General features: G+C 42.2%; 1 protein-coding gene across 1 annotated transcript; it reads right to left on the reverse strand.

The window, feature by feature from the left end:
* LOC139474523 (uncharacterized) lies at positions 1–12,113 on the reverse strand. The gene is made up of 6 exons (XM_071257576.1): positions 11,979–12,113; positions 4,961–5,666; positions 4,030–4,156; positions 2,717–2,882; positions 518–1,220; positions 1–256 (listed from the first exon to the last, which is right to left on the reverse strand). The coding sequence occupies exons 1-6, from the start codon at positions 12,091–12,093 to the stop codon at positions 202–204; spliced, it is 1,872 nt and encodes a 623-aa protein (XP_071113677.1). The 5' UTR covers positions 12,094–12,113; the 3' UTR covers positions 1–201.
* Between the last annotated feature and the right edge of the window lie 399 nt (positions 12,114–12,512).

Genomic DNA, 12,512 nt, shown 5'->3' on the forward strand with positions numbered 1-12,512 from the left:
ACCAGCCATCAACTAAGCTACCTCACAGCTACATTTGATGGCTTTTGAGTGTTTGTGAATTACTAACTAAAGGTATTGGGTGGCTCTGTTTCTTGAGTGTGGATAGCGTTTGAATAGAATCATCTACAAGAGTGAGGATGTCAAAAATGTAATAAAACCTTTAAAATCGATTTATTTCTTGCAAGATTCCTTTGGCTGTGTCTACACATCACTGAGCAGGGACATGGGCACAGACACTGACACCGACACTGCTCCCCTGCAAGAACAGAAACCACACACGTTAGGTATATATGATTACTTAGAATGTAACCTACGAAATTTGATGAATTGCGCAGTAACTGTCCCAAATTGAATAATCGTGCCTTGGTAAGGGACCTTCAGCATTATTTTACGAGTGGCACATAATAATTCTGAGTGGCTACGAGGTAGTCTTTGTCTTAACACAAAGTTTCACGAAGGATAAAACGGATGCTAGTACGAAGATAATGTTAAACACACTAAGTTGTCATTTCCTCACCTGAACTTGAGACTGCTTCCAGTTTCACCGAGCCCAAATACCGGGATGGTGTACTTCAGCGTCCACTCCATCACACGGCTGTCACACACAAATGTCGGGGCTCCCCACTTCCCTTGTTCATAATCCGGAACTTTGTACGTCCAAGTCCCCATCTGGGTCAGAGTCTGTGCGTTGGGTATAATCTTCATCCATGGCTTGGCATTGATTGTTCTCAGGCCAGACACAGACGTTTTCCATACATTCTGCTCATCTGAGAAGACAGACTCTGTCATATTCGTCATGGATGAGGACTTCACAACATGATCATTCGGGTGATTGTCAGATGGAGATATCTTCTTGGTTACATACACACTTACAATCTCCTCGGTGCTAAGCATGATGTAGGCATCACTGGCAACTATCTGAATATCACCAAGAACATTGGCAGCGACTTCAGCAAACAGTTGGTCCTTGTTCAGGCTTTGCTGAGGCTTTAGCTCACTGTCCTCTCCTGGGTTGAACTGTGTTTGAAGAAAGCTGCTTAGGAAGTGAGCTAGACGAACTGCCACGCGACCTTGAGGTTTGAAATGCTTGAGTAACTGCTCGTTGTAGGGGAGAACAAGGTCACTGGGGGATCTGGAAAGGCAGTTATCGGCTGTTATGTTCAGGACCCTCTGCCTCTGTTGGACAGCATTGTCTGTCAACACAGGCTGGTCCCCTCCTTCTGTGGAAAAATAATTATCTTAATAATTAGCTCGCTGTTGGTTGAAAATGCGGTACAGACGCTCGGTATTAGGAACTGACAATTTGATATTCTGAGCCGACCAGGAATTTGGTTGGAAGGTCATCAGTCATATATGGTTGGGGATTTTCAAAACCTCAGAGGATCTGCTTGAAGTTTGGCTATCTCAGAAAAGGACAAAGTTCAATTATGTCTAAACATTTGAGTTTTTCAGCTTTGTACACTATTATCTTGCACAACAAACTTCCTTGATTCATGGGGCATTTGTCACTTAACGTGGTGACCATAGGTTGTGCTACCCCACATTGTTGATCTGTTTCTTTATGCATACGATTGGCCAAATCTATACACGGGAATATGGTGAAGACGTTTAACTTAAGCGTCAGGTATATCGATGATCTGATGTCGTTCAATGATGGTCAAGTAGCCAATTCCCTTCCTCTGATTTACCCATCTGTGCTAGAAATGAGACTAATGAAACCGTTTCATACTTAGATCTGTGCTAAAAACTATTTAGAGTGACAAAAACTATCAGACTGTATGACAAGAGGGATGACTTCGTCTTTCCAAAAGTCAAATTTCCCAAGAATAATTTTCCAGGAGATTCAGATATTTTGGTTATTGAAAGAGTTTCCTTGCTTCACTAATGCTCTAAGTTCCTATATGGCGACAACACATTATCAGTACTTCACGTGTTCATGGTGGAACATAGAGTACACAAGCCCTGAAGAACAGTCGACATCACACAGTGACCTTTTGAGTCTCTTTGTTGTATAACGCCGCACTCAGCAATATTCCAGCTATATGGCGGCGGTCTGTAACTAATCGAGTCAGGACCAGACAATACAATGATTGATATGAGAATCAACCCACACAATTGGGATACGATGACATGTATCAACCAAGTCAGAAGACCTTTTCTACCCTAGATCTTTTACACTTAGTGCCCCATAACCTGGGAATACATATGGCCAATATGCAACAAAGAAAAATGTGTGATTTCAGTCAGTAATGAATGGAGGCCATGTATAACTGATTGAAATCAAAGGAGCCATACTCCGTGCATTGTTTTGAATTTGAAGAAATGTGTATACATAGATGGTCGTTAGACTTTGGCACATGTATATTGCGTTTATGCCCATGTAATCTGAGCTTCCATTGGTTCACTGGTTTCCCTCTCGCTGGAACCAGGCTGTGATTCGTTGATTAAAAATAGCGACTACACTTCAACGAGGCCGTATGTATTCGCAGGTAGTACTCTATACAAATCCATGACGAGGTCAGAAACAATGTGATACAATTGGAATGTTTCACTTATTTGCTTTGCCTAATAACATGTATGCTCCAGAAAATTTATATGGGTATTTTGGTGAGCTTTGTAATCATGTCATTTGAGCTAGAAGAAAGAGGAGATTTATTGCTAAAATAGTCTTAAATGCAGTTGGACATGTTTTACAGGAGACTGACCTCCTACCCACCTATTTCCTCACATTCGAACCCGTGTATATATTCTTCATTCGTGGCTAGTTCGATATCCACGCCTCTGAAAGGCTCCGTCTGGGTGTGGTTCTTGTAGCGGTAGCCTGGTCGACACACACACTCGTACCCACCACGGCTCAACCCGAACCCACTCAGTGGCTGGCACTGTTGGAAGATGAAACTCTATATTTTAAACTCCACTGAAGAGTGGGTTTAGGTTATAGGTAGTGTTTTATACAACGATTGATACTATTGAAAGAATAGATAAAACATATCAAACAAGAGTCATCAGAAGATGACAATTTCCCCCGCCCCCACATATTTGGGCAAAAAGAACAAATCATCTGACTGTTATTTTAATCTATCCAATCTGACTGTCCGGACACATCTTTGTTCTCGCTACCGCTAAACGAAGATCTGAGGACATCCCATTAGGGGTCACGTCAGAACGACCTTTCATCCGACCAATCAGAGCGTCGCTTACCAGATTATGAAAGTGACAGTCGGAATGTGATTTCTAATCGTGCAACCTCGAAAACTTTAACACGGGGTATTCCGAACGATAGTTACGGGTTTAACGACTGAATCCATACAATCTAGACCATATATTTGCTATTCGAGAATGCTCTTTTGTTCAGGTTTCAAATTTTTAATCGAGAATTTGTCCAAATATGTTTCGAAGCGTAGTTGCCAATTTGAAATTAGTTCCGTAAAGCACGAGAAAGCTGCCTTCTGATTTACTAAGTCGACTTCTTGTCAGTCCTTCCATTGGTCGGTCAAAATTCGCGCAAGGTCGGTCTGGCGTGACCCTTAATGGGATGTCCTCAGATCTTTGTTTAGCCATTGCCAGAACGAAGATCTGATTTTAATGAGATTGCTGTGTGTGCGAAGTGTCATGGAAGAATACCTTTTAGTTTTAGAGATATGGTCCGGACAAACACACAACTATGAACAGAGCCAAAGTCAAACTTGTAGCCATGGAAAAAGGAAATCTTCTTTTTTTAAAAATAGTTCTAAATAGCTAAAGGCATCACTACAGTCCTTGATTGATACATGTACCAAGTTTGGATGAAAGAAGTTGAATACTTATTCAGTTCGGCTCCGGAAACGACGCTTCATACTTCATACTTGTTTCCATGGAAACAGGGAAAAAATCAAATTTTGAAAAATTCCTACATAGCAAAAGGCACCATTTCAGCCCTAATACATGTACCAGGTTTGGATGAAAAGTATTTCCCAGTTTTCAAGTCACTGACATGCGCAAGGCACCCACTCAGTCAATGGTCGTTTAAACCACCACCCTTGTGCTTACTTCAGTTGTGTCTTTGCAGGCGGCGATGCCAGCAAAATAATTCGGGGTAGGATTTCCGTACGAATAAGGACACGGGTTGATATCGAAATTTGTGAAATCAATCTCGACTGTAGATTCAGCCACAAATCTGGAACAAAGCATGTAAGTTGAGATTATCTGATGTATATTCAATTTCCAAAGACATGACGTGATGGGATACGGTTATCAGCGATGAACGATTGTGGGCATACGTTTACCAACGATGAACAAATGATCAATGATGAATGGTTGAGGGTTTACTGTAATCACGACTGAACCAAGGAAGGTGTGCATCAACCAACAATCAATAAATGAAGGAATACGGTAATCAACGATGAACGGATGTAGTATACGGTAACCAGCAATGAACTAATAAGAGGATATGGTAACCAATAAAAAATAAAAGAAGGAATATGATGATAGCATGTGCTAACTAGCGATGAATAAAAGACGAATGGTTGAGTGTTTACGGTAATCAACAATAAAAGAGTGTGGTAACCAACAATGGATAAATCAAGGAATACGATAATCAACAATGAACAATTTCGAGAATGGTCAAAAACAGTGAACGAATGAGGGAAGCGTAACTAATAATGAGTGAGTGAGTGAGTTGATTTTAACGCCGCTTTTAACAGTATTCAAGTTATATCGCGGCGTGTCAGCTTAATGTGGTAGGAAAGCCCGAAGTGATGCAGGTCTCAGACATTTACCATTTCGCTGAAACCCACGAGCACGGGTATGGTGCTGAAAAACCTAGAAACATAATCGGGGCGAACCGGGATTCGAACCCAAAATCATAGGTTTCTGGCGTGTCCAAGGGACGCAACTCTGCACAGCGAATCGCGGCGCCTTAGACGACGGGGCCACCCGTGCCCCCAATAATGAATGAATGAGGGAGTACAAAAGTACTTACAAGGGTTTCCATAGATGTTGCCAGGCTGTGTACCGAGCGAGAGAATCTGTAACAGGGGATGCCACACTCACAACCCATTTGTTTGTCCGTCCACAGTCAAAATAGGGATCCGTAAACTTCACTGCCATCGTTTTGTCGTAAACATTACCACCATATACTTGGTAATTTGGACCGTAAAGGTAAAACGTTGAAGTATGGCCGTCATCTCCATTGTGACTTATTCCATAGACGTCCTTGGGCCTAACGTATCTTGTCGCGTCAGGAAGCCAGAGACTATACCAGGTGTTGGCAGAAGACCCAGTTGCAGGCCGTGTATAATTACGAATGCTATCGTCTTCAACCCTAATGGCACCCTGCATACGGTTCGCGTAAGCCCCTAACAAAGGTACGGTGACGTTGAAATATAGGGTTCGGTAAAAATTTGGATACGAAGTGTTCTTATCGTAATATATTCCAGACCCCACGATATCATCAGGTCCGGAAGTGACGTCACTCATGGCGGAGAGATATGTGTAGACGAGGTCGGGCTGTTTCGCAAAGTCTCTGGACTTATTCAATTTCTGGTAGATGATTGAGAAAAAGAAGCCTCGGTTCAAGGTCATTTTATATGCTTCCATTGCGAGAGATCGGTTGGCAAACATTTCTCTAGCTCCATCTTCATACACTGGTATGTGCGTGACAACGCTGTGTGGAAGCTGTAGGTCATCTGCAAAGAAAAGAAGAAACGGGCAACTGTTTGGATACTTCAAACCTTCTGCCCTAACAGGGGATCTGGTTGCCCAGACGTGTTTCCTGTTTTTGTCACATTATTGGGCGGTTGGGGGTATAAGTAGACATAAAAAGTTGCGTCCCTTACGAATTTCTGGATCCGCATTCGCCCGTAAAACGCTGACTGATGCTTAGAATCCCAAATTCGCCCAAATTACGATCCATTAATTACGAAAGTGACGAACCAGCTTCACTTTCCTGTCACATTGCTCAAATTACATTAACAGTTCTTAACCAACTCACTCAAAGAGGAACTGTATATTTTATTTAAGACTGATCTCTATGGTTACGGCTCATGAAAGATACTTGTTTATGTAAATAGCTGACTTTATTAAATCCGAATATTGTTCGGTCACAGCTTCATATGCTATTATTCTCTTTAAAAAGAGGTGTGAAGCCCATTTCTGGTGTCCCCCGCCGTTATATTGCTGGAATATTGCTAAAAGTGGCGTAAAACCATACTCACTCACTCACTCTGAAAGGAGGATCTGAAATTGAATATATTTATTCTGTGATTCGACATGTCCAGAGAACAATTTGGTGGATCTAACGCACAAGGCAAAATTAAGTAAGTGTTTCCAAAGAGATCCCAGCCTAGACCAATCCAAAATAACAAATGGTCGGTCCCTAAGTTCTGTCGAGGAAGTCCATAAATTTTTTATTTGTGCATCCATGTTCGCGCGATTGTGGCTGCTTGTGCTGTTTCCGGGCAGGGTTACAAGGCCAACAACAAGTACCATCACTTTGGTTGGACGCGGCCAGGGGATCGAACCCCCGACCTTCCCCTCTCCGGCAGACGTTCTTCCCACTAAACAACAAAGGCACTCAAAAGTGTGTGTGACTTGACAGATGACATATGGTGCAGCAGACGACATCCCACTGCGACACTCCGACTCGGACTAGGATCGCGTAGATCACGAGTTGTGCCCCTTGTAATGAAAACGCGATATATATCAAATCAGATTGCAGTTCTTAGCTCGTAAGACGAAGAGCTGCTCGAAAACACTTGCGATTTTATCCCGGACATACAAAGGGTATTGTTGAGGGGTTTAAAAGATGAAAAAGGTGAGATGGTGAGGTGAAATTGGGTTTAACGTCGCGCCCAAGATTATTGCACTTATATAGCGACGTGCATGTACGTGTGTGTGTGGCTGCTTGTACTAGTCCGGACTGATACCGATTTATAGTGCTAGCCCACTGAGATACCATGTCGCAGTTTAACATGAATACCCCACTCAGACACAGTGACTCCGAGCCGACCAGCCCCTTAATGCCGAGCCCCAGACCTTCCGCTCTCCGGGCGGACGCTCTACCTCTAGGCCACGGAGGCGGTCAGATGAAAAAGGCATATTCGTATCAAAGACTGGCAGCGGTAAATCACTTTCACACGAATGTACCAGTTCTGTAAATGACCGTTCTCATCATCGTATCGCTTTCAAGCACAGTACTTGGGCGACTTGATTTAAAACTTGGAAAGACCAATAAGAAAATACTTGTGTTCCCTCAATTATTGTAAGAACTTCGGCGCAAAGTCGACAAGCTATGGCAGCGGCCATGTTTTCGGAACGCGGATGAGCTCTCTGATCGGACTTTCGATATGTGCTTGATGTGGCATGGCGGAAACTAGACTTTGACAAATAGATTAGTGGACACTCTGGAAGATGAGCAGTGTTTAGTTGAACTATAACTTAAAATACAGCTTAAGGATCAACATTTCTCAATCTTAAAATTATATTCCGCCCGAGATAATGAAACGATAAAGTTCTCCACGCTAAAAGGTGCCGTTGTATAAAACAACCTTAGCCCCACAACTGTCGTAAGTCTATGTTAAAGTATGGGCGTTAGGATCACCTTAGCGCTAAGGTCGCTCTGAACAACGGCACCCTGGATACGATTCTATTCAAGTGAGTTTATAACAAAGACCTACATTTCACAGTCATTAAGCTCAGGTTTTGACAGACAATCCAACTCTACCATGGTGTGTCATTATGGTTCAAGACATCTTCCCGAGGCAAGAGTAAAAACTGACTAAAAGTCCAGTTTCCACCAGATATTTTCCAAATCTATTCAAGTTTTTAATCAAGGTGCTCACGTGATTTGATGCACTTCTTACAATATAGATCTTGATTATCAATCAGGTCGTCTTGACTGTGTGCCACCATTTTGTTTGAAGCAAATGCAAGTGATACGAGAGGTGGAATCTGATTGGTCCCTAGGAGAGGCATAGAAGGGACTAAACTCGTAACAGCCACTGGTGGCGCTACGATCGAGTCCATGAAATCAGGCCTAGTTCGGCAAGGGTGGAAACTGGACTTTTAAAGACAGTTAACTCCCTTGCCTCGGGAAGATGGGTTCAAGAAAACAATAAGAAATGTGTAGTGCCCAGAACTAGAACAGCGCTGACAGAAATAGTTGTGCAGTGTGCAGTCTACTGAAACACCAACGTGTTAGTAGACTTCTTTATAAACCAGCTAGTCAATGTTTGCCAATTAGACTAGTAGGTTGGCTATCGTAGATAAGTACAATTTACTATTCAGTTAGTAGAGATTACAATCCATCTTTAAAAGAACAACTGGTTTGGTACTTAATTATTCTATCTAATAATAATTTACTAAACTTCTTCTCATAACTGTAACAGTATATTTTATTTACTAAGCTTGTGGGAAGTTTTTTTAAAAACAAGTAAATAACACATGACAAACAATACAGGTGAAACAGAACATAAAATGATTTTCAGTGACATTTAAGTACAGGTTAGTACACCACGTGGATCCAATCTTTGTTGCATGTGCTCAATGAGAGTGAGTATGGTTTTATGCCGCTTTTAGCAATATTCCAGCAATATCACGGCGGGGGACACCAGAAAGGGGCTTCACACATTGTACCCATGTCGGGAATCGAACCCGGGTCTTCTGCGTGACGAGCGAACGCTTTAACGACAAGGCTACCCGACCGCCCCTGCTCAATGAGAAGGGAGTTTAGTTGATGCACGATTGTCATCGTATCCCACTCACCCGCACTCAGCAATATTCCAGCTCTATGGCGGCGGTCAGTAAATAATCGAGTCTGGTCAAGATAATCAAATGATTGATATCATGAGTATCGATCCATGTGCAAACGGGATACGATGACATGCATCAACCAAGTCAGCGAGCCTGATCATTATCCCATCAGTCGCCTCTGGCGACAAGCATGTGTTGCTGAAGGCCTATTCTAAACCGGATCTTCACTGGCGAACCCTCGGTACACACGAAAGGTAAACGTATGTAGTCTTCTGCCTCGGCGACATGGAAGAAACTTTATGACATGAACAATTAGATATTTACTCACTATGATAGCTAATCCGTTCATGAAGGCTGAAATATGTCTTTTTATGTTTTGTGATATTCTAAGCATTGTTCGAACGTTTGATTTGGTAGCTTTTCGTTCAAAGAAACGAACAGGTAGAAAAGAAATTACTATTGTCTTTATCGTGGTCCAAATGTTTGCTCATTTTTGCCCATCAACATGGTCATATAATGTAGTGGTGATCGTAAAAGTGCTCAAATTGGCCCTGTATTAATTATACACATGCCCTGGGACTCCCGGGTCGTTAAAGAGCGAAGTGCACGAGCGAAAGGCTCGGGGAACATACGAGGGCTGGCAAAAATGTTCTAAGCTTGACTTACTTTCAAATATATGGCATAACAAAGTGAACTAGTCAATGTAATACATTGTTTAAGGCCGTTTGTATATTAATGATAGCCAGTTGAACGTGGTAGGGTTCCAAATGGACACAGAAATGGAAAAGAACGAGTACCGAGCAGTCATGAAGTTTTATACTTTAGAGAAAAGTACTCCCCAAGAAAGTCATGCCCCATGTCACAAGTGTATGAGGATATATGCCCGAGCTATTCCACTGTTAAACGTTGGGCAGGTATGTTTGATGCTGGTAGAACAACCCTTGGTGATGACCTAGGGTCAGGACGTCCCTCAACTTACATCAATGAAGATTCAATAAAGGAGAAAGAAAAACTATACTCTCAGATAGTCGTATTACCATTGCTGAACTTGAGGAAAACACAGTTCTAAGCCATGGATCTTTTGAAACTGTTATTCATGAACATTCACAGATGAATAAGATATCTGCTCGTTGGGTGCCAAAGTTTCTAAATTCTAATCTAAAGTAAAAAAGAACTGACATTACCAGAGACATTTTAGAACTAATTGAGAAGGATTTCGTCAAATTCAAAAAGAGATTAGTAACGGATGATGAAACATGTGCCTACAACTATGATCCCGAGTTAACACGTCAAGCCATAGAATGGCACCATTCCACCTCTCCGGCACCAAAGAAACTCACGTCTTCAAAATCGGTGAAGAAAGTTATGGCCATTGTATTCTGTGAAAGCTGTCGTGAATGATTTTTTTATCAAGATAGCTCTAGGAAATTCCTTTCTGGCTGGAATTGAAAAATGAGAAGTGTATTGAAAAGCAGGGAGATTATGTTGAAAAAACCCACTTTCACAACTGTTAATTTTGTTTGTTATAGGCTTAGAACGTTTGGACCACTCCTCGTATTTCACGTGTATCACACAGGACCGAATGACGCAAGTGCTCTCACAATTTAGCATAACTTTCTCATCATAGAGAAATTTTAAAGTACCGTTACGGTTATCAAAACAATGTTGTTTAAACATTTTAGGTGCTAGCTAGGGTTCTTTGAGTGAATGTTAACCACGGTTTTAATTAAGTTCGACCTTTTCGGCTCCCAACCTTGGGGTTTAACTGACCATTTCAACGACCATTTTGTCATTTGTTATTTACTTGGTTTTTTTCGGCAAATTGTATTCAACAGCTGACAACAAGGAGCGCATAATGACCAAGAAACGGACATTTATTTAAGTGTAGTAAAGCTTACTATGCAAGCTTGGTAAACATACTGTTGTGAAAGCCTTGTGATAGGGAAAGGTTGTTTACCTACAAGGGCTGGGACGAGTCCAAATTTACTACCGGGTACTCTCCACCCTATTACCTGACCCTACCCGGGTACCCTCCACCCTATTACCCGACCCTACCCGGGTACCCGTTGTAGTTATTTAGAGATAGGCACAAACTGTCCGATTTGGAAACGTTTGACCGTAGCCCTGGCAAAATGTATTTAGATACATATGTAAAACGATCTGGTCTTGCATACACTGAAGTTTACTGCATGGAGTTTTATCTTTATTCAAACATATAAAAGTCATAAGGAATGGGTGCATTGTCAGAAAGAAATGTGAACATTAGTGACTTGTATTGTAACTATAGAGTTTTAGATAAGTTTTGTCATTAAACAATACATCATGTGATTAACCACGGATCCGGGTAGTCCTGTGCGTACCAGTGTCCTACTGAGGACCCAAGTACCCGAGTTACCCGTCCCAGCCCTATTACCTACATCGTAATTTATTAAGCTTGATGACGGGAAGATCAAAGTCGTGTGAGTTCGGGTTCAATGCGTCCGTTGTCACCTGTCAGAGTTGGCGGGTAATTTGATCAAATGCCTCGATCACACCCGGAAACGCCCGAACAACACCAGATGATTAAGCCGATGTTATCCGTACGAGTGCGGAAAAACCGATCACGACAATAGTCTGGCAGTTCGTAAATTTTGAGAAGATTCTTTGAAAGATGTCTACTAACGGATTAGTAATTTTGTACTAGTCTACGACAGGCCACCTATACCACAATCTAGCGGCAGCTGCACCTCACGTGATCTGGATATTGCCAGCAGACCAGGAAGCAAAGAGCAACAAACTGGGCCTAGATGAGTTCTTGTACACAGGGCCTGATAATAATAGAGTGATTTTTTTTCAATTAAAATTGTATTTCATCTCTGAAAACATAAAGGGGGCACGGGTGGCACAGTCGTCTGAGGCGCCGGAATTCGCTGTGCAGAGTTGCGTCCCTTGGGCAAGCCAGAAATCTATGCTTGTGGCATCGAATACCGGTTCTCCCCGATTATGTTTCTAGGTTCGTCAGCACCATACCCGTGCTCGTGGGTTTCACCGAAGTTGTAAACGTCTGAGACCTGCATCACTTCGGGCTTTCCTCCAACATTAAGCTGACACGCGGTGATATAACTGGAATACTGTTAAAAGCGGCGTTAAACCCAACTCAGTCACTCACTCTAAAAACATAATACTTGTAGTCCTATTATCACCAGATGCAACTTTGTCTACTTTGTCAAAATATAATTCCATTGGTGCGGTACAGATACGGCACATACTTGAGCTTTTGTGGTGACAGTTGGTCTCATCTACAGCGTCCATCAACTGCTTGATGTCGTCCAGATGGTCTCCATACGCCAGGGACAGGGCGACCAGCAACACAAGGGCCTTCATAGCGTATCCTGACGCGAAGTGCTGGGACATTCGGCTCATGGAACCGTATATTCTATGCATGTATATATATACAGCGACGGGCGTGGGAAAGGACGACGAGTCAGCCCTTTGATAATTTCTAACCAGCCTTGCGTGGTGGCTGTCGGTGGGACATATGTAACAGATGTACGTCAATTATGGTGCGTTTAATCATTTATAATTGGCAATAAAAGATGACGAGATTATTAATTTCCTGTCGTTCAGTACCGATAAGTATGCCTAATAACGAATGATTTCCGGTCAGGGCGTTTATTTAGGTTCAATTTAGAATTTGAGACTTATTAACATTGGTTTCCCAACATTTTCAAGTTTCCTCGAGTGTAAATAGTTGCACATCATGCATAACACTGTAGTGTGTGTGTATGTGTTATTCACCACCT

This window comes from Haliotis cracherodii, unplaced genomic scaffold (assembly GCF_022045235.1).
Source record: "Haliotis cracherodii isolate W230 unplaced genomic scaffold, xgHalCrac1.p SCAF_3, whole genome shotgun sequence".
NCBI lineage: Eukaryota > Metazoa > Mollusca > Gastropoda > Lepetellida > Haliotidae > Haliotis > Haliotis cracherodii.

Bases quoted from the DNA above. Each gene is read 5' to 3' on its own strand.
- LOC139474523 (XM_071257576.1), bottom strand. From the start codon at position 12,093: ATGAAGGCCCTTGTGTTGCTGGTCGCCCTGTCCCTGGCGTATGGAGAC. The intron at 2,883-4,029 runs GTAAGCACAAGG...ATCTTCCAACAG, and splicing joins CCTGCAAAGACACAACTGAA to TGCCAGCCACTGAGTGGGTT. The intron at 1,221-2,716 runs GTGGGTAGGAGG...ATTTTTCCACAG, and splicing joins GTTCGAATGTGAGGAAATAG to AAGGAGGGGACCAGCCTGTG.